At 43.7% G+C, this 21,610-nt stretch overlaps 1 protein-coding gene across 1 annotated transcript in view; it reads right to left on the reverse strand.

The window, feature by feature from the left end:
* Window positions 1–731: 731 nt before the first annotated feature.
* LOC309558525 (sulfotransferase 1A3-like) overlaps window positions 732–21,610 on the reverse strand; it is a gene marked incomplete at its 5' end in the record, with an annotated part of 52,430 nt that continues 31,551 nt past the window's right edge. Inside the window, 5 exons of the mRNA XM_082261605.1 lie at window positions 732–854; window positions 6,091–6,271; window positions 8,623–8,717; window positions 14,575–14,755; window positions 17,107–17,201. Coding sequence (XP_082117731.1) covers window positions 742–854; window positions 6,091–6,271; window positions 8,623–8,717; window positions 14,575–14,755; window positions 17,107–17,201 — 665 coding nt within the window. The 3' untranslated portion in view covers window positions 732–741. The remainder of the gene's footprint in view (window positions 855–6,090; window positions 6,272–8,622; window positions 8,718–14,574; window positions 14,756–17,106; window positions 17,202–21,610) is intronic.

A 21,610-nucleotide genomic window follows, 5' to 3' on the forward strand; every position in this document is an offset into this window, starting at 1 on the left:
AAATAAAAAATTACTTGATACAATGTAATCTGTTAGGATTACAACTTTGTATCATGCCATTTCACCTAGTGGCTTTTCCAGTGCTATGCCTGTACTTTTTGCGGTTCTTTGTGCCTGGAAAATTGAGAACGTCCATGGCGTCCAAAAAAGTGTTCTTTTAGCTCAAAAACGCTTTTGGACGAACTGGAAAACAGCGACGGTGAATCGGAATTATTTGAAGAACTGAGCGATAGCGATTCGTGGAAAAATTAGTCATCAGGTACGGAAAGTGACAACAGCGACTGAGCCCAGCGATGTGCGGACTTGGTGCTCTATTGACTGCGGTACAGATCAGGCTGCGCCCCCGAGCACAGATTCTCCCTCATAATGAAAAATCTCCACTTGGAAAACAATGAAGAATTTGATGAAATGTATTATTATTGCATTAAAATTTATGATTTCGTGTTTTAAACTTTATCATACCCGGGATGTCTACTAGACTCTTGTTTGGACAGATTTAAGAGAGTTTATTCCTAAGAATTACAGGCCTAAAATATAAAACATATTTCCATGCAAAACAATGTACTGCTTTTTAGCACAGAAATTCTGACATAATCAGACCGCCAGGGAGGTTAACCGGATATGGCGTCACTGGGGAGCCGGGATCTGCTTTGACGCGTTTCGCCCCTCCTACAGGACGTTATCAAAGACATCCGACAAGACAAGATATTTGAAAGGGTGCCTTGACAGAATAATGCATCATCAGTCTTGGAATCGGAAAGTTAGATCCGTGTCGGACATCTCCCGCTCCAAATATGCATCAAAGATTTCATTCTGAGCCACCGTGAGATGATTCTTCCAGTCCCCGCAGACACCTGGAGACAGAGAAACACAGAGGCTGATCCATTAAAGCCGAATTAAGCCGTATCTGAGCACCACAAACCCAAAACGCATTTTAATTCATTTTTTATATTCAAAGCAAACTCCCCCCATCCGTCCATGTCTCCATGATTTGTCCTGCTGATCTCTGGAAAAATTTCCCCCCTTCATGATCAGGCCATTTTTTTTGCGATACGGCACTGCGTACAAACGGTCCTACAACGCTGTACCCAAATAAAATTGATGTCTTTTTTCTCACAAATAGAGCTTACTTTTGGTGGTATTGTATTTAATCACCACTGGGTTTTTTTTTTTTTTTTTTGTGCTATAAAAAAAAAAAAAAAAGACCAACATTTTTTTTACTTTCTGCTATAAAACATATCCCATAAAAAAAAAAAATGTAAAAAATCTAATTTCGGCCTTTTCTACTTGTGCCTTGGAAGGTTTTTTCCCCCTTAATGACCACTGCGCTACTTTAACCACCGGAGGATTTTGCTGTCTTCCGTCCAGGCCACTTTTTGCGATTCGGCGCTGTGCGAATTTAACTGACAATTGCGCGGTCGTGCGACGCCGTACCCAAACGAAATTTACGTCCTTTTTTTCCCACAAACAGAGCTTTCTTTTGGTGGTATTTGATCACCTGTGCGATTTTTACTTTTTGCGCTATAAACAAAAAAAGAGCGTTTATGTTGAAAAAATAACAATATTTTTCACATTTTTTATATGAAATTCCCCCCCCCCCCCCAAAAAAATGTAAAAATCAAATTTTTTTAAAATTTTTGGCCAATTTGTTTTCTGCTACCTATGTTTAGTAAAAAAAAAAAAAATCGCAATAAGCGTATTTTGATTGGTTTGCGCAAAAGTTATTGCGTTTACTAACTAAGGGAAAGATTTCTGTCATTTTTGGTGTTTTTTTTTTTAACGTGTAATGGCGGCGATCTGCGATTTTTTTTTTGCGGGACTGCGACATTGCGGCGGACAGATCGGACCCTTGACTGACATTTTTGACACTTTTGGGGGTACCAGTGACATTTCTACAGTAATCAGTGCTATAAATATGCACTGTTACTGTAAAAATGACACTGGCAGGGAAGGGGTTAATTTTATTGGAGAGGGAGGGGTTAATGTATGCCTGGTGCTTACTGACGTGACAGGGGGGGAGGCGACTGTGTGACAGAAGGACAGATTGGATGTCCAGCTATCACTATGGAGATCCGCCCGCTCTGTTTACACACAGCGGGCGGATCTCCAGACTCGATCCCCGACGATCGGGGCAGAGCAGCGGCAATCGCCGCTGCTCCTCCCCTGGCCCGACTCCCGCTGTGAATGAACACAGCGGGAGCGAGCCTCCGGCGGCGCGCGAGCGCCGCCCACAAGGGGCGGAGTCCAGCGACGTAGGTCTACGTCGCTGGACGGGATCGCGGCACTTTGCCGCAGTAGCCTCCATGTGAGCGGAGTGAAGTGGTTAACTGATAATTGCGCAGTCATGCGATGCCCAAATAAAATTGATGTATTTTTTCCCACAAATAGAGCTTTCTTTTGGTGGTATTGTATTTAATCACCACTGGGTTTTTTTTTTTTGTGCTATAAAAAAAAAAAGATCAACAATTAAAAAAAAAAAAAAATAATAATAATATTTTTTAATTTCTGCTATAAAACATATCCCATAAAAAAAATGTAAAAAATCTAATTTTGGCCCTATCCACTTGTGCCCTGGAAGGTTTTACCCCATTTATGACCAGGCCATTTTTTGCAATGTGGCACTGTGTTACTTTAACTGATAATTGCACAGTCATGCGACCCAAATAAAATTGATGTCCTTTTTATCCCCACAAATAGAGCTTTCTTTTGTTGGTATTTGATCACCTCTACGGTTTTTATTTTTTGCGCTATAAACAAATTAAAAAAATATATATATTTTTTGCTTTCTGCGATAAAACATCCAATAAAAAAGTAAAAAAAAAAAAAAAATCTAATTTCTTCATCAGTTTAGGCAATAATGTATTCTGCTACATATTTCTGGTAAAAAAAATCCCAATAAGTGTATATTGATTGGTTTGCACAAAATGTATAGCATCTACAAGCTATGGGATATTTTTATGGAAATTCTTTTTTTTTTTTTTTCTTGTAATGGTGGCGATCAGCGACTTATAGCGCTATAAACGAAAAAAGACCGACAATTTTGAAAAAAAAAAAAACAATATTTTTTGCTTTCTGCTATAAAACATATCCAATAACAAAATTAAAAAAAAAAAATCGAATTTCTTCATCAACTTAGGCCAATATGCATTCTGCTACATATTTCTGGTAAAAAAAATCCCAATAAGTGTATATTTATTGGTTTGCACAAAAATGTATAGCATCTACAAAACTATGGTATATTTTTATGGAAATTTTTATTTATTTTCTTTTCTTGTAATGGTGGCGATCAGCGACTTATAGCGCTATAAACAAAAAAAGACCGACAATTTTGAAAAAAAAAAAACAAAATTTTTTGCTTTCTGCTATAAAACATATCCAATAAAAAATGTTAAAAAATCTAATTTCTTCATCAATTTAGGCCAATATATATATTCTGCTACATATTTCTGGTAAAGTAAGTGTATATTGATTGGTTTGCACAAAAGTTAGAGCCTCTTCGGCTCTCCTGGCCCCTCCCTCCTGTTAAGTGCCCCCCGAGCAAGCAACTTGCTATGGGGGGCACCTGAGCTGAGTCACTGCTCCCTGTGTCCATTCAGACATGGAGTCGGGGTTTGTTCCCGCCCCTTTCTCTCCTCATTGGCTGACTGACTTTGATTGACAGCAGCGGGACCCAATAGCACTGCGCTGCTGTCTCAGTCAATGAGGAGGGGAGTCTGCAACATCACTGGATCTACAAGGAGCTCAGGTAAGCATTGGGGGGGGGGGGGGGGGTGAGGGGGGCAGCCGCACACAGAAGGTTTTTTATCTTAACACATAGAATGCATTAGGATCAAAAACCTTCTGGCTTTACAACTCCTTTATTTGTCAAAGCAAACTCCCCATCCATCCATGTCTCCATGCTTTATTACGCTGAGAAATCACTTTGAAAAACACCCCCTATCATTTCTGGCTATGGCCATCTTTAATAAGGGCAGATGATACAGGTAGCATTTACTTCCTGGAATCCATCTGCTCTTAGCTCAGGCATGCAGGCAGGAGGGTGTTCTTAGCTAAGAAAACCCCTCCTTCCCTCCTGAAGACTCCTGGGATGTATGACATCATTTGCCTAGGCAAGAAACCAGGAAGTAACTAAAAAAAAAAAAAAAGAAATAAAAAAAAAAAGGTTAAAACAAGTAAATATGGTATACATTCCTATCCATTTACTAATGCTAGCAGCATAAAGAGCCAAAATAGTCAATGCTGATTTAGAGAGTGAAGTTCCGCTTTAAGCTGTAGTGTCCCTAACTTGGTTTCAGTTGTCCAAGTGAGAAGAATAATTAACGTGAGTAATGAATATTTATTCTTCCTAGCCAATCACAGAGGAGTTGGCACAATGGTGTAAGCTTAGGATTGGTGATAAGTGCTTGAAATATCACTCCAGAGTGTTCTGTCCTTTTCTAGGCTCTGCCCAGAGTAAGTTCCTTCTTCTTCTTCTGGGTTTCCCCCAAAGAGAGCCTGTGCTGAGAGTTTTATGTTACTCTTGGCCCTATTTAGCGGATACCAAAATAAATATACTTGCTAGAGTCCTGTCTAGAGGAAGATGTGCTGATGCCGCGACTGAAATATTGAGAGATGCACTGCAACCTGAGGAAGCCCCTGTGACTGCCTGTAAAGAGTAAGCGGAACTGAACCAGCCACAGGAGGAAGCAAGCACAAGAACCTCCTGGCTGACCTGCAGTTACTGATAGAGTAACCAAGCAGACCCAAGAGCCTTGGTTCTGGGTCTCCTGTCTTTCTCTGCTGCATTGGGTGGTACAAGAGCCTTCTACACTTTCTGAAGTTGTTGCATGTGAAAAGCCATAGGGCTGCTGTACATAGAAGTACTGCTATGGTGTTTTGGGGTATACTCTTCCCCAGGGCTTTTTTTCCTCAGAGAATAGGTGCAGGAACTCCTTCCTTCTGAGTCACCTCTTAACTCTGTCCCCTACCCACCCCCGAGCACCATTCCTTGGTTTCACCTCCTAACCACCTCCCAGTATCGCCCCTTTTAGAGAATTAATGATAACAAAAAGGCGATATAATAGATCTAGAAACAATGGACACCACCCCAGCAACAATAGATCCACCCCTGCAACAATGGACTTCCAACATCCAGCATCAATAGACTCTCCAGCAGCATAAGACCCCTCTCTCAACAGTAGATCCCTCCCAGCAATGATTGATTCCCTGCAACATGATACCCCACCAGCAACAACAGACTTCCCCAGCAACAATAGACCTTCTGCGCAAATAGATCCCCTCTAGCAGCAAATAGATCCCCTCCAGCAACAAAAAGATCCCCTCCAGCAACACTAGATTCCCCAGTAGCCAGCATCAATAGACCCTCCAGCAGCCAGCAACAAAGACCCCTCCCTGAACAATATATCCCTCCCAGCAACAACTGACCCACCAGCAGCAAAAGACCCACCCCAGCAACAATAAATCCCTATGAGCAACAGAAGACCTCCCCAGCAACAATAGACCCCCATCCTCCGCAGCAATAGATTCCCTATTAGCCAGCATCAATAGACCCTCCAGCACTCCCCAGCACCCCTTGCCATTACATACATTCAGATCTGGGAGGTGCTGGAAGTGCGTTCCCCAGCGTTCCCACTGAAAAAAAGCCCTGCTTTTCCCTCACCCTCGCCTCTACCTCTTCAATGCTCAATAATAAATCTACTAAAGTAACCAGCGCCCCTTTGTTGTTTGACCGACTACACGCCAAGGATCCAACCATGAGAGTGGATGTGACCAAGGAGCTTTTACTCAAGTAATTGGACGGACTAGGACTTTTGGAGTGTACACCTAGTGGGACACTTGGATGTCTTCTCATATGAACCTGTACTAGTGTTACATACAGTAAGTAATAAGGTGATATAACTGTACCCCGTGTATGTACACAATTACAAACTATATAGTGAAACTCATCAGGGTGATTAAATCAATGTTTATCTTCAAAAAAAAAAAAAAATTGAGATCTTGTAAGCTTTTAAAACAAAGATGAATTTCTACTAGTAAGTATAGATCTGTGGATTTTATCATTTGGAATGGAGTGGGGCTGAGGGTCTTTACCTTTCCGCATAAAAGGGGAGACTTTATGGTCCATGCGTGATGAGGGTAAGGTAGAATAATTGGACATTTTGTTTTCCTTCATAGCCTTGAACGTTGTGTGCTGGTGGATCTTCTCCAGAACATCGTCGGGAAGTTCTTTCTCTATGAACTTTAAAACCTTCTTGATCTCACGCTTTGGATCCTTCACCCAGAGAGAAGGAGATGGAGACAATGAGTCTGATCTTAGCGGAAAGGACAGATACATTCATGAAGTACTTCTCCGATCTCAGAACTAGAAGACCTGAAATCTGCCATCACCAAGAAGGTGATCGGACATCATAAGGATCAGTTGTGGCTGGGAAAACTGAACTTGAAAGGTTTAATGCTGAAATTTTAAAATATGACAGCTTCAACTAATGGTATTTATTAGGGATGCACCGATACCCTTTTTTTTTTTTAATCGGCGAGTACGAGTACCAATGCTTTCAGTCAAGTACTCCCCGATACCGAGTACCGATATTATGTGATGCGAATTGCGTCCATTCTAAATGAATGGGGGCAAACTGCACTGCAAAGAATTAAATGTGATTTAAACAGGAATGCAGTGTGATTACTGTCCTAATCATGTGTGTTTTCCCCATCGCTCCTGAGTGAACCCAGGCTTGTCATAGTGATTTTGAGCCTGCATTCACACAGGAGTGGGGAAACCTCCCTGCATGATGTGTTCCACCAGCTCCGGCTTCCATCCAACTATGGACATCTGCAGCTCCTCCTGCCTCTCCCATGGCTTTGTTCCTCCTAGCCTCCCGCGGCTCTCTCTCCCCAGCCTCCAGGGGTTCAAGCCATCCACAGGACCACCTCCCTATCCCCCTGGTCCTGCTGTACTAGATTGGCACAGAAGGGAAGCTGCTTCACCAGTCTGGGGATTTGAAATCAATGCGCCTTTCTCTCCTTTCCTGACAGTTTGGGCTAGACAGCTTCTGATTGGTCAGCGCTGTCCATGTGACGGTGCTGTCCACCTAGAATCCCTGTATTCTAATCTGTACTGTCAGCACTGGAAGGAGATGGCTCGTACCCCTGGAGGCTTGGGGGAGAGAGCCGCTGGAGGCTGGGGAGAGAGAGCCAGTGAAGGCTGGAGAGAGAGAGACAGTGGAGGCTGGAGAGAGAGAGAGACAGTGGAGGCTGGAGAGAGAGAGCAAGTGCAGGCTGGAGAGAGAGAGCCAGTGGAGGCTGGAGAGAGAGAGCAAGTGCAGGCTGGAGAGAGAGAGCCAGTGAAGGCTGGAGAGAGAGAGCCAGTGGAGGCTGGAGAGAGAGAGCCAGTGGAGGCTGAAGAGAGAGAGCCAGTGGAGGCTGGGGAGAGAGCCATTGGAGGCTGAAGAGAGAGAGCCAGTGGAGGCTGGGGAGAGAGCCATTGGATGCTGGGGAGAGAGAGCCATTGGATGCTGGGGAGAGAGAGCCATTGGATGCTGGGGAGAGAGAGCCATTGGATGCTGGGGAGAGAGAGCCATTGGATGCTGGGGAGAGAGAGACACTGGAGGCTGGGGAGGGAGAGCCGCTGGAGGCTGGGGAGAGAGAGCCGCTGGAGGCTGGGGGGAACAAAGCCAAGGGAGAAGCAGGAGGAGCCGCATATGTGCACAGTCGGATGGGAGTGGGAGCTGGTGTAACCTGTCATGCATGGAGGTTTTACACACTGCTACTGTGTGAACTTCATTTTGACAAGCTTGGGATCACACAAGATCAATCTGGAGACCACATGCGATCACACAGGAATTGCACTACAATCCTGTTCAAATCAAATGCAATTCTTTGCAGTGCAATTTGCATCCATTCATTTTGTATGGACGCAAATTGCATTGCAAAGTATCAGGATCGGGAGCGTTTTCTTGTTAAAATAGTCAGTATCAACACTGATACCGGTATCGGTGCATCCCTAGTATTTATACTGCAGTTATTGAGCTGCTGATCCATTGTTCAGTGGGAGACCTTGTCCATCTTGAAACATTTATGTTTGTCCTATTCACTCTTGTATGAAGGATAGGAAGTTTGTCTTCTGGGAGAAATAAAAAGAAAAGTGTCTTACAATAGGGAGATGAATTTCTCAAAGGTTTTTTTTTTAAGACTACAACTAAAGGTTCTTGTATGAGATGTCTAAACATATACCAAATCCAGGTACTATGTAATGCACAAGCCTCAAAAAGTAAATGTAAAACCTCCTTTACCTCTGTTGAGAGAAATCCTCCTTGATTTGTGTCTCACACGCTCCCCCTCCCAGACACTGCAGCTTCCAGTGGGAGAGTTTCAGCAGCAGAGGCAGTGCTGTCAATCCAGAAGGCAGTGGATGGGACCAGGTGTGGCCAGGTCTAATCAGCATACCCCCAGCAGCCATAGAAACAAGAGCAAAGGACCAGCTAATTGGTTGTTATACACAGGGTTGCTTGGGGGGACAAGGGGGCCTTTGGATGGGAGGTTCATGAAAGTGTACCTGTCCTTTAAGGATCACATGAAGTAACAATTTCCCCTATCCTCTTATAGCAGTTTAGGAGACTATCTCACCTCCAGCATATCCTCATAGAAAATATAGAGCACATTTCTCTGCTGTCTGATCTTCCACCAGCCCTTCACATGCTGGCTCCAGGAGCCAAAGGCAACTGCAAAAAAGAATTCGACAATTTCAGATCACTTACAGCTAGAACCTAAGTTCCAGTTTTATGTGTTTGCTGGAAAGATGAACCCTACACTTGCTTCTTATATCCCTTAGGGAATGGAGTTTTGAGGTGCCCCCAATTATTTCAAATGTTTTTTTTTTTTTTTTTTTTTTTTTTTACCACTTACCCATTGGACACTTTCACCCCCTTACTGCCTAGGTCAATTTCCAGATTTTAGTGCTCTCGCATTTTGAATGACAATTGCGCAGTCGTGCAAAACTGTACCCAAATTCGTTTTTTATCAATTTTTTCCTCAAATAGAGCTTGTTGCCTCGCTGTAGATACGCCCCTGCCTTGGACAAAAAAAAAATATCTGCTACTCTGCTATATAACTAATTGTTGGCAGTGAAAGCACTGTACTGCTTTAAAAAATTGTCATGTAGTGAAAGAATGGCCTTGCAATCTATGTTTGCCAAGAAATTGGAATGGGCATCATTCTTTATTGCAGGAGATACTAACTGGGACTAATTAACCTACCAGCACACTATTACAAGGACACTGTGGCAGGGGTGAACATACAAACTCCATGCAGCTAATGTTCCCAGTGGGAATGCAAAGTTGAAGAGCTAACCAGTTAGTCATGGTGTTGTCTGCTGATAGATCCTAGCTTCATAAATCTCACCCTAGGCAAGGGTACTGTCCAAAAAAACACAGCACTTTCAAAAATTTAGAGTAAAGGACTGGTGATTTTTGTAGTTTTATAGTTACATAGTTTGTGAGGTTGAAAAAGGATATCAGTCCATCCAGTTCAACCTATGATGTGTGTGCATGTGTGTTTGCTGTTAACCGTACATTGTATACCCCTGTATGTTGTGGTCTTTAAGGTGCCCATCTAATAGTTTTTTGAAACTATCGACGCTCCCTGCTGATACCACTGCTTGTGGAAGAGAATTCCACATCCTTACTGCTCTGACAGTAAAGAACCCCTTATGTACTTTAAAGTTAAACTGTTTTTCCTCTAGTTTTAGTGAGTGGCTACGTGTCTTATTGTATTCCCTTTCTCTGAAAAGTTTGTTCCTTATGCTAGGGTCATCACCAGTACAGTATTTGTACATTGATATCATATCCCCTCTCAAGCGTCTCTTCTCCAGAGTGAAAAAGTTCAATGCCTGTAGTCTTTCCTCATAGCTGATGTCCTCCATTCCCCTAATTATTTTTGTTGCCTTTCTCTGGACTTTCTCCAGTTCCAGCACATCCTTCCTGAGGACCGGTGCCCAGAACTGGACAGCATACTCCAGATGTGGCCGGACCAGAGTCTTGTAGAGCGGGAGAATAATCTCTTTATTTCTGGAGTGAATCCCCTTTTTTATACATGCCAGTATTTTGTTGGCTTTAACATAAAACAGAAATAAATTGCGCTAGGACATGAATATATTAGAAATATTAAAAAGGAAAAAAGGAAAAGTCCATGAAGGGCAAATGAGCAGCAGACACAATGTCCTCTTGGTGAAGGATAATCAGAAATTCAAAATAAATTAGCCACGCTCAAAGGAGATACAAAGTCCCAAAACGATCCCCCAGTGAAATTAAAAACAAACTCGTGCTGTCGGTATATCCACCACCAGGAAGGTATAAACATGCAGCCTCTTACCAGATGGTCTAAGGGAAACCGCATTCAATCAGGATGAACCAAATGAAGCAGGCATCTGTTACAGACCAACAGGCGAATCCAACCAGGTAGCATAGATATCAATCATATAAAAGTGTATGTCAAGGGAATTGGACCCAACATTTCGCCTTTACATTTCTTATTACACTCTTTGTAATGCTTGAATGCTGCCAATGACCCCTCAGCCTTGTATTTTTTGAAGGCCTTTTCTTTAGTATTAATATGCATTTTTATGTTTGAGTTTAGCCACCCAGGATTTAGTTTTGCTCTTTTAAATGTATTTCCCTTTGGAATGCACTGGCCAATCCCTTTGTTTAGTATGCTCTTGAAGCACTCACATTTTTCCTCCGTGTTCTTTGTTCCCAGGGTTCTATCCCATTTGATATTTTCTAGCAAAGAGCGCAGTTTTGGGAAATTGGCTCTTTTGAAATTCAGTGTCCTTATATTACCCTTGTGTTTCCTATTACTATGATTAATACTGAAACTAATTGACCTATGGTCACTGTTTCCTAAGTTGCCCCGTATTTCTATATCTGTGATCAGGTCTGTATTGTTGGTAATCAGTAGGTCTAGTACCACATTGTTTCTTGTCGGTGCATTCACCATCTGACCCATGAAATTGTCCTGCAAAACATTTAGGAACTGCCGAGCCTTGGATGAATTTGCGGTTTCTTCTGCCCAGTCTGGATAATTAAAGTCCCCCATTATAATTACATTTCCCATCCTTGCTGCCAATCCAATCTGTGAAAGGAGGTCCGCCTCCCCCTCCTCTCTCTGGTTGGGGGGCCTATAGCATACGCCCAATATTACTTTCCCCATAGTTCTACCCATAGGGATTCTACCTCATCCATAGCTCCATTATTAACCGCTTGCCGATAGTAGGAACCCCTCTTAATGGGCACAGCATGTGTACAGACCTGGGAACTCAAGTGATGCCCTCTCTTCTCCCCTGGGCTCCCCCGTACCCTCGGAGCCTGCTCTGTCTGTGGATAGGCCCGAACCTACCCTGTCTGCCATAATGGACGCTATTCAGCACTGTCAGACCTCGCTTGCCACACAGATTGAGTCTGTCCAGATGGACATGTCGTTTCTCAAACAGGATGTGCACAACCTTCGCCACAGGGTGGGCAACGCGGAGCAGCGTATTAGTGACATGGAAGATGCCCACCGCCCCATGCAGTCCACTGTGTCAGAGTTACAGAGGGGTCATGTCGCTACTACAGACAAGCTAACGGACATGGAGGACCGCCTCAGGCGCAATAATTTGCGTTTTTTGGGCTTTCCGGAGGGATCGGAGGGTAAAAATCCTGAATCATTCATGGAACATTGGCTTATCGATACTTTTGGGAAGGAAGTTTTCTCCCCCTTGTTTGCCATTGAAAGGGCGCACAGAGTGCCATTGCGCCCCTTGCCGCCCGGGGCCCCACCCCGTCCTCTTCTCATCAAGCTCCTGCGCTTTCTGCTATAAAACATATCCAATAAAAAATGTTAAAAAATCTAATTTCTTCATCAATTTAGGCCAATATATATATTCTGCTACATATTTCTGGTAAAGTAAGTGTATATTGATTGGTTTGCACAAAAGTTAGAGCCTCTTCGGCTCTCCTGGCCCCTCCCTCCTGTTAAGTGCCCCCCGAGCAAGCAACTTGCTATGGGGGGCACCTGAGCTGAGTCACTGCTCCCTGTGTCCATTCAGACATGGAGTCGGGGTTTGTTCCCGCCCCTTTCTCTCCTCATTGGCTGACTGACTTTGATTGACAGCAGCGGGACCCAATAGCACTGCGCTGCTGTCTCAGTCAATGAGGAGGGGAGTCTGCAACATCACTGGATCTACAAGGAGCTCAGGTAAGCATTGGGGGGGGGGGGGGGGGGTGAGGGGGGCAGCCGCACACAGAAGGTTTTTTATCTTAACACATAGAATGCATTAGGATCAAAAACCTTCTGGCTTTACAACTCCTTTATTTGTCAAAGCAAACTCCCCATCCATCCATGTCTCCATGCTTTATTACGCTGAGAAATCACTTTGAAAAACACCCCCTATCATTTCTGGCTATGGCCATCTTTAATAAGGGCAGATGATACAGGTAGCATTTACTTCCTGGAATCCATCTGCTCTTAGCTCAGGCATGCAGGCAGGAGGGTGTTCTTAGCTAAGAAAACCCCTCCTTCCCTCCTGAAGACTCCTGGGATGTATGACATCATTTGCCTAGGCAAGAAACCAGGAAGTAACTAAAAAAAAAAAAAAAGAAATAAAAAAAAAAAGGTTAAAACAAGTAAATATGGTATACATTCCTATCCATTTACTAATGCTAGCAGCATAAAGAGCCAAAATAGTCAATGCTGATTTAGAGAGTGAAGTTCCGCTTTAAGCTGTAGTGTCCCTAACTTGGTTTCAGTTGTCCAAGTGAGAAGAATAATTAACGTGAGTAATGAATATTTATTCTTCCTAGCCAATCACAGAGGAGTTGGCACAATGGTGTAAGCTTAGGATTGGTGATAAGTGCTTGAAATATCACTCCAGAGTGTTCTGTCCTTTTCTAGGCTCTGCCCAGAGTAAGTTCCTTCTTCTTCTTCTGGGTTTCCCCCAAAGAGAGCCTGTGCTGAGAGTTTTATGTTACTCTTGGCCCTATTTAGCGGATACCAAAATAAATATACTTGCTAGAGTCCTGTCTAGAGGAAGATGTGCTGATGCCGCGACTGAAATATTGAGAGATGCACTGCAACCTGAGGAAGCCCCTGTGACTGCCTGTAAAGAGTAAGCGGAACTGAACCAGCCACAGGAGGAAGCAAGCACAAGAACCTCCTGGCTGACCTGCAGTTACTGATAGAGTAACCAAGCAGACCCAAGAGCCTTGGTTCTGGGTCTCCTGTCTTTCTCTGCTGCATTGGGTGGTACAAGAGCCTTCTACACTTTCTGAAGTTGTTGCATGTGAAAAGCCATAGGGCTGCTGTACATAGAAGTACTGCTATGGTGTTTTGGGGTATACTCTTCCCCAGGGCTTTTTTTCCTCAGAGAATAGGTGCAGGAACTCCTTCCTTCTGAGTCACCTCTTAACTCTGTCCCCTACCCACCCCCGAGCACCATTCCTTGGTTTCACCTCCTAACCACCTCCCAGTATCGCCCCTTTTAGAGAATTAATGATAACAAAAAGGCGATATAATAGATCTAGAAACAATGGACACCACCCCAGCAACAATAGATCCACCCCTGCAACAATGGACTTCCAACATCCAGCATCAATAGACTCTCCAGCAGCATAAGACCCCTCTCTCAACAGTAGATCCCTCCCAGCAATGATTGATTCCCTGCAACATGATACCCCACCAGCAACAACAGACTTCCCCAGCAACAATAGACCTTCTGCGCAAATAGATCCCCTCTAGCAGCAAATAGATCCCCTCCAGCAACAAAAAGATCCCCTCCAGCAACACTAGATTCCCCAGTAGCCAGCATCAATAGACCCTCCAGCAGCCAGCAACAAAGACCCCTCCCTGAACAATATATCCCTCCCAGCAACAACTGACCCACCAGCAGCAAAAGACCCACCCCAGCAACAATAAATCCCTATGAGCAACAGAAGACCTCCCCAGCAACAATAGACCCCCATCCTCCGCAGCAATAGATTCCCTATTAGCCAGCATCAATAGACCCTCCAGCACTCCCCAGCACCCCTTGCCATTACATACATTCAGATCTGGGAGGTGCTGGAAGTGCGTTCCCCAGCGTTCCCACTGAAAAAAAGCCCTGCTTTTCCCTCACCCTCGCCTCTACCTCTTCAATGCTCAATAATAAATCTACTAAAGTAACCAGCGCCCCTTTGTTGTTTGACCGACTACACGCCAAGGATCCAACCATGAGAGTGGATGTGACCAAGGAGCTTTTACTCAAGTAATTGGACGGACTAGGACTTTTGGAGTGTACACCTAGTGGGACACTTGGATGTCTTCTCATATGAACCTGTACTAGTGTTACATACAGTAAGTAATAAGGTGATATAACTGTACCCCGTGTATGTACACAATTACAAACTATATAGTGAAACTCATCAGGGTGATTAAATCAATGTTTATCTTCAAAAAAAAAAAAAAATTGAGATCTTGTAAGCTTTTAAAACAAAGATGAATTTCTACTAGTAAGTATAGATCTGTGGATTTTATCATTTGGAATGGAGTGGGGCTGAGGGTCTTTACCTTTCCGCATAAAAGGGGAGACTTTATGGTCCATGCGTGATGAGGGTAAGGTAGAATAATTGGACATTTTGTTTTCCTTCATAGCCTTGAACGTTGTGTGCTGGTGGATCTTCTCCAGAACATCGTCGGGAAGTTCTTTCTCTATGAACTTTAAAACCTTCTTGATCTCACGCTTTGGATCCTTCACCCAGAGAGAAGGAGATGGAGACAATGAGTCTGATCTTAGCGGAAAGGACAGATACATTCATGAAGTACTTCTCCGATCTCAGAACTAGAAGACCTGAAATCTGCCATCACCAAGAAGGTGATCGGACATCATAAGGATCAGTTGTGGCTGGGAAAACTGAACTTGAAAGGTTTAATGCTGAAATTTTAAAATATGACAGCTTCAACTAATGGTATTTATTAGGGATGCACCGATACCCTTTTTTTTTTTTAATCGGCGAGTACGAGTACCAATGCTTTCAGTCAAGTACTCCCCGATACCGAGTACCGATATTATGTGATGCGAATTGCGTCCATTCTAAATGAATGGGGGCAAACTGCACTGCAAAGAATTAAATGTGATTTAAACAGGAATGCAGTGTGATTACTGTCCTAATCATGTGTGTTTTCCCCATCGCTCCTGAGTGAACCCAGGCTTGTCATAGTGATTTTGAGCCTGCATTCACACAGGAGTGGGGAAACCTCCCTGCATGATGTGTTCCACCAGCTCCGGCTTCCATCCAACTATGGACATCTGCAGCTCCTCCTGCCTCTCCCATGGCTTTGTTCCTCCTAGCCTCCCGCGGCTCTCTCTCCCCAGCCTCCAGGGGTTCAAGCCATCCACAGGACCACCTCCCTATCCCCCTGGTCCTGCTGTACTAGATTGGCACAGAAGGGAAGCTGCTTCACCAGTCTGGGGATTTGAAATCAATGCGCCTTTCTCTCCTTTCCTGACAGTTTGGGCTAGACAGCTTCTGATTGGTCAGCGCTGTCCATGTGACGGTGCTGTCCACCTAGAATCCCTGTATTCTAATCTGTACTGTCAGCACTGGAAGGAGATGGCTCGTACCCCTGGAGGCTTGGGGGAGAGAGCCGCTGGAGGCTGGGGAGAGAGAGCCAGTGAAGGCTGGAGAGAGAGAGACAGTGGAGGCTGGAGAGAGAGAGAGACAGTGGAGGCTGGAGAGAGAGAGCAAGTGCAGGCTGGAGAGAGAGAGCCAGTGGAGGCTGGAGAGAGAGAGCAAGTGCAGGCTGGAGAGAGAGAGCCAGTGAAGGCTGGAGAGAGAGAGCCAGTGGAGGCTGGAGAGAGAGAGCCAGTGGAGGCTGAAGAGAGAGAGCCAGTGGAGGCTGGGGAGAGAGCCATTGGAGGCTGAAGAGAGAGAGCCAGTGGAGGCTGGGGAGAGAGCCATTGGATGCTGGGGAGAGAGAGCCATTGGATGCTGGGGAGAGAGAGCCATTGGATGCTGGGGAGAGAGAGCCATTGGATGCTGGGGAGAGAGAGCCATTGGATGCTGGGGAGAGAGAGACACTGGAGGCTGGGGAGGGAGAGCCGCTGGAGGCTGGGGAGAGAGAGCCGCTGGAGGCTGGGGGGAACAAAGCCAAGGGAGAAGCAGGAGGAGCCGCATATGTGCACAGTCGGATGGGAGTGGGAGCTGGTGTAACCTGTCATGCATGGAGGTTTTACACACTGCTACTGTGTGAACTTCATTTTGACAAGCTTGGGATCACACAAGATCAATCTGGAGACCACATGCGATCACACAGGAATTGCACTACAATCCTGTTCAAATCAAATGCAATTCTTTGCAGTGCAATTTGCATCCATTCATTTTGTATGGACGCAAATTGCATTGCAAAGTATCAGGATCGGGAGCGTTTTCTTGTTAAAATAGTCAGTATCAACACTGATACCGGTATCGGTGCATCCCTAGTATTTATACTGCAGTTATTGAGCTGCTGATCCATTGTTCAGTGGGAGACCTTGTCCATCTTGAAACATTTATGTTTGTCCTATTCACTCTTGTATGAAGGATAGGAAGTTTGTCTTCTGGGAGAAATAAAAAGAAAAGTGTCTTACAATAGGGAGATGAATTTCTCAAAGGTTTTTTTTTTAAGACTACAACTAAAGGTTCTTGTATGAGATGTCTAAACATATACCAAATCCAGGTACTATGTAATGCACAAGCCTCAAAAAGTAAATGTAAAACCTCCTTTACCTCTGTTGAGAGAAATCCTCCTTGATTTGTGTCTCACACGCTCCCCCTCCCAGACACTGCAGCTTCCAGTGGGAGAGTTTCAGCAGCAGAGGCAGTGCTGTCAATCCAGAAGGCAGTGGATGGGACCAGGTGTGGCCAGGTCTAATCAGCATACCCCCAGCAGCCATAGAAACAAGAGCAAAGGACCAGCTAATTGGTTGTTATACACAGGGTTGCTTGGGGGGACAAGGGGGCCTTTGGATGGGAGGTTCATGAAAGTGTACCTGTCCTTTAAGGATCACATGAAGTAACAATTTCCCCTATCCTCTTATAGCAGTTTAGGAGACTATCTCACCTCCAGCATATCCTCATAGAAAATATAGAGCACATTTCTCTGCTGTCTGATCTTCCACCAGCCCTTCACATGCTGGCTCCAGGAGCCAAAGGCAACTGCAAAAAAGAATTCGACAATTTCAGATCACTTACAGCTAGAACCTAAGTTCCAGTTTTATGTGTTTGCTGGAAAGATGAACCCTACACTTGCTTCTTATATCCCTTAGGGAATGGAGTTTTGAGGTGCCCCCAATTATTTCAAATGTTTTTTTTTTTTTTTTTTTTTTTTTTTACCACTTACCCATTGGACACTTTCACCCCCTTACTGCCTAGGTCAATTTCCAGATTTTAGTGCTCTCGCATTTTGAATGACAATTGCGCAGTCGTGCAAAACTGTACCCAAATTCGTTTTTTATCAATTTTTTCCTCAAATAGAGCTTGTTGCCTCGCTGTAGATACGCCCCTGCCTTGGACAAAAAAAAAATATCTGCTACTCTGCTATATAACTAATTGTTGGCAGTGAAAGCACTGTACTGCTTTAAAAAATTGTCATGTAGTGAAAGAATGGCCTTGCAATCTATGTTTGCCAAGAAATTGGAATGGGCATCATTCTTTATTGCAGGAGATACTAACTGGGACTAATTAACCTACCAGCACACTATTACAAGGACACTGTGGCAGGGGTGAACATACAAACTCCATGCAGCTAATGTTCCCAGTGGGAATGCAAAGTTGAAGAGCTAACCAGTTAGTCATGGTGTTGTCTGCTGATAGATCCTAGCTTCATAAATCTCACCCTAGGCAAGGGTACTGTCCAAAAAAACACAGCACTTTCAAAAATTTAGAGTAAAGGACTGGTGATTTTTGTAGTTTTATAGTTACATAGTTTGTGAGGTTGAAAAAGGATATCAGTCCATCCAGTTCAACCTATGATGTGTGTGCATGTGTGTTTGCTGTTAACCGTACATTGTATACCCCTGTATGTTGTGGTCTTTAAGGTGCCCATCTAATAGTTTTTTGAAACTATCGACGCTCCCTGCTGATACCACTGCTTGTGGAAGAGAATTCCACATCCTTACTGCTCTGACAGTAAAGAACCCCTTATGTACTTTAAAGTTAAACTGTTTTTCCTCTAGTTTTAGTGAGTGGCTACGTGTCTTATTGTATTCCCTTTCTCTGAAAAGTTTGTTCCTTATGCTAGGGTCATCACCAGTACAGTATTTGTACATTGATATCATATCCCCTCTCAAGCGTCTCTTCTCCAGAGTGAAAAAGTTCAATGCCTGTAGTCTTTCCTCATAGCTGATGTCCTCCATTCCCCTAATTATTTTTGTTGCCTTTCTCTGGACTTTCTCCAGTTCCAGCACATCCTTCCTGAGGACCGGTGCCCAGAACTGGACAGCATACTCCAGATGTGGCCGGACCAGAGTCTTGTAGAGCGGGAGAATAATCTCTTTATTTCTGGAGTGAATCCCCTTTTTTATACATGCCAGTATTTTGTTGGCTTTAACATAAAACAGAAATAAATTGCGCTAGGACATGAATATATTAGAAATATTAAAAAGGAAAAAAGGAAAAGTCCATGAAGGGCAAATGAGCAGCAGACACAATGTCCTCTTGGTGAAGGATAATCAGAAATTCAAAATAAATTAGCCACGCTCAAAGGAGATACAAAGTCCCAAAACGATCCCCCAGTGAAATTAAAAACAAACTCGTGCTGTCGGTATATCCACCACCAGGAAGGTATAAACATGCAGCCTCTTACCAGATGGTCTAAGGGAAACCGCATTCAATCAGGATGAACCAAATGAAGCAGGCATCTGTTACAGACCAACAGGCGAATCCAACCAGGTAGCATAGATATCAATCATATAAAAGTGTATGTCAAGGGAATTGGACCCAACATTTCGCCTTTACATTTCTTATTACACTCTTTGTAATGCTTGAATGCTGCCAATGACCCCTCAGCCTTGTATTTTTTGAAGGCCTTTTCTTTAGTATTAATATGCATTTTTATGTTTGAGTTTAGCCACCCAGGATTTAGTTTTGCTCTTTTAAATGTATTTCCCTTTGGAATGCACTGGCCAATCCCTTTGTTTAGTATGCTCTTGAAGCACTCACATTTTTCCTCCGTGTTCTTTGTTCCCAGGGTTCTATCCCATTTGATATTTTCTAGCAAAGAGCGCAGTTTTGGGAAATTGGCTCTTTTGAAATTCAGTGTCCTTATATTACCCTTGTGTTTCCTATTACTATGATTAATACTGAAACTAATTGACCTATGGTCACTGTTTCCTAAGTTGCCCCGTATTTCTATATCTGTGATCAGGTCTGTATTGTTGGTAATCAGTAGGTCTAGTACCACATTGTTTCTTGTCGGTGCATTCACCATCTGACCCATGAAATTGTCCTGCAAAACATTTAGGAACTGCCGAGCCTTGGATGAATTTGCGGTTTCTTCTGCCCAGTCTGGATAATTAAAGTCCCCCATTATAATTACATTTCCCATCCTTGCTGCCAATCCAATCTGTGAAAGGAGGTCCGCCTCCCCCTCCTCTCTCTGGTTGGGGGGCCTATAGCATACGCCCAATATTACTTTCCCCATAGTTCTACCCATAGGGATTCTACCTCATCCATAGCTCCATTATTAACCGCTTGCCGATAGTAGGAACCCCTCTTAATGGGCACAGCATGTGTACAGACCTGGGAACTCAATGTGGGGATAGTAGGAATTCCTCATAATGGGCACAGCAGGTGTACAGACCTGGGAACTCAAGAGTGGGGATAACGGGAACCCCTAATAATGGGCACAGCAGGTGTACAGACCTGGGAACTCAATGTGAGGATAGCAGGAATCCCTCATAATGGGCACAGCAGGTTTGCAAATGCGGAAACAGCCCAGAGGTCTCACAGACAGATCTCCAGGTTGTTTGAAGTAGATTTAAACCCAATAAATACATTCTAATCTAAGATTCAACATGTTAATATCATTCCAAACGTTGCTTTTATTTTTTTTTTAGAACTGTAATTTTCATTAAAGTTATCCCTGGTGATCCTACCATGTCCTTGTTGATGCCCTTCCTGTTATAGGGTGACAACTGTCTCATAGTTGTACTTTTGCATTGACACCCTGTAACAAACTGCTGTGATGGAGAATTTGAGTGGCTGTGCAGAAACACATCATAGAGGCATGGTCCACCATTGACTTTAGACCTACTTTAAATCTCCAAAATCCACCAAGCAATGAAAACAATGTTAAGCCCCTCATACCTTCAAGATAGGTATATAAAAGAAATACATACTTGTCCCCTCCATAAAGCCTTGAAAAAATTCCTCGAATGTCCCAGGATCTGGGTGGAGAACGGCCATTTGATAGAAGTGATAATAGGACACCAACACATCTTTAGGATTGCGTGCCACATAGATCACCTGCACAGAGATGGGAAGGAATCTGTAAAATGAAATCAGATTTTTGCAAAGTGTGAGATATTCTGGCTACAGTATATAGTGGCAGCAAGCATCTGGATTGAACAGGTTCCCCAGAAAAGAAAGAGATAATTTTGGATCTCCAGAATAAGGAATAGAGCAGGCTATCCAGAAACAGGGATAGAACAGGCTCTCAGAATGAGGGATAGACCAGAATTTTCAGAAACATAGATAGGACAGGCTCTCCAGAATAAAATTTATACTGGGCTCTCAGGAACCAAAAGATATGCAGGATCTTTAGAGGGATAGAAGAGATTCTCCAGAATGAGGAATAGACCTGGATGTCCAAAAAGCAGGGATAAGGCAGGCTCCTCAGATTTCCTTTTCATAAGTGGAGAGTATTGAGTGACTTTGTGGGTTTGGTCCCTGAAGGGACAACACCCTGTTGGCTGATACATACAGTGCCTTGCGAAAGTATTCGGCCTCCTTGAACTTAGCGACCTTTTGCCACATTTTAGGGTTCAAACAAAAAGATATAAAACTGTAATTTTTTGTGAAGAATCAACAACAAGTGGGACACAATCATGAAGTGGAACGAAATTTTGTTAACAAATAAAAAACTGAAAAATTGGGCGTGCAAAATTATTCAGCCCCTTTACTTTCAGTGCAGCAAACTCTCTCCAGAAGTTCAGTGAGGATCTCTGAGTTATCCAATGTTGACCTAAATGACTAATGATGATAAATAGAATCCACCTGTGTGTAATCAAGTCTCCGTATAAATACACCTGCACTGTGACAGTCTCAGAGGTCTGTTTAAAGCGCAGAGAGCATCATGAAGAACAAGGAACACACCAGGCAGGTCCGAGATACTGTTGTGGAGAAGTTTAAAGCCGGATTTAAATACAAAAAGATTTCCCAAGCTTTAAACATCCCAAGGAGCACTGTGCAAGCGATAATATTGAAATGGAAGGAGTATCAGACCACTGCAAATCTACGAAGACCTGGCCGTCCCTCTAAACTTTCAGCTCATACAAGGAGAAGACTGATCAGAGATGCAGCCAAGGGGGGGCGTGGCCGGAACTCGGATGTGAAAGCAGCGCGGC

This window comes from Pelophylax lessonae, assembly GCF_965119305.1.
Source record: "Pelophylax lessonae genome assembly, chromosome: 6".
NCBI lineage: Eukaryota > Metazoa > Chordata > Amphibia > Anura > Ranidae > Pelophylax > Pelophylax lessonae.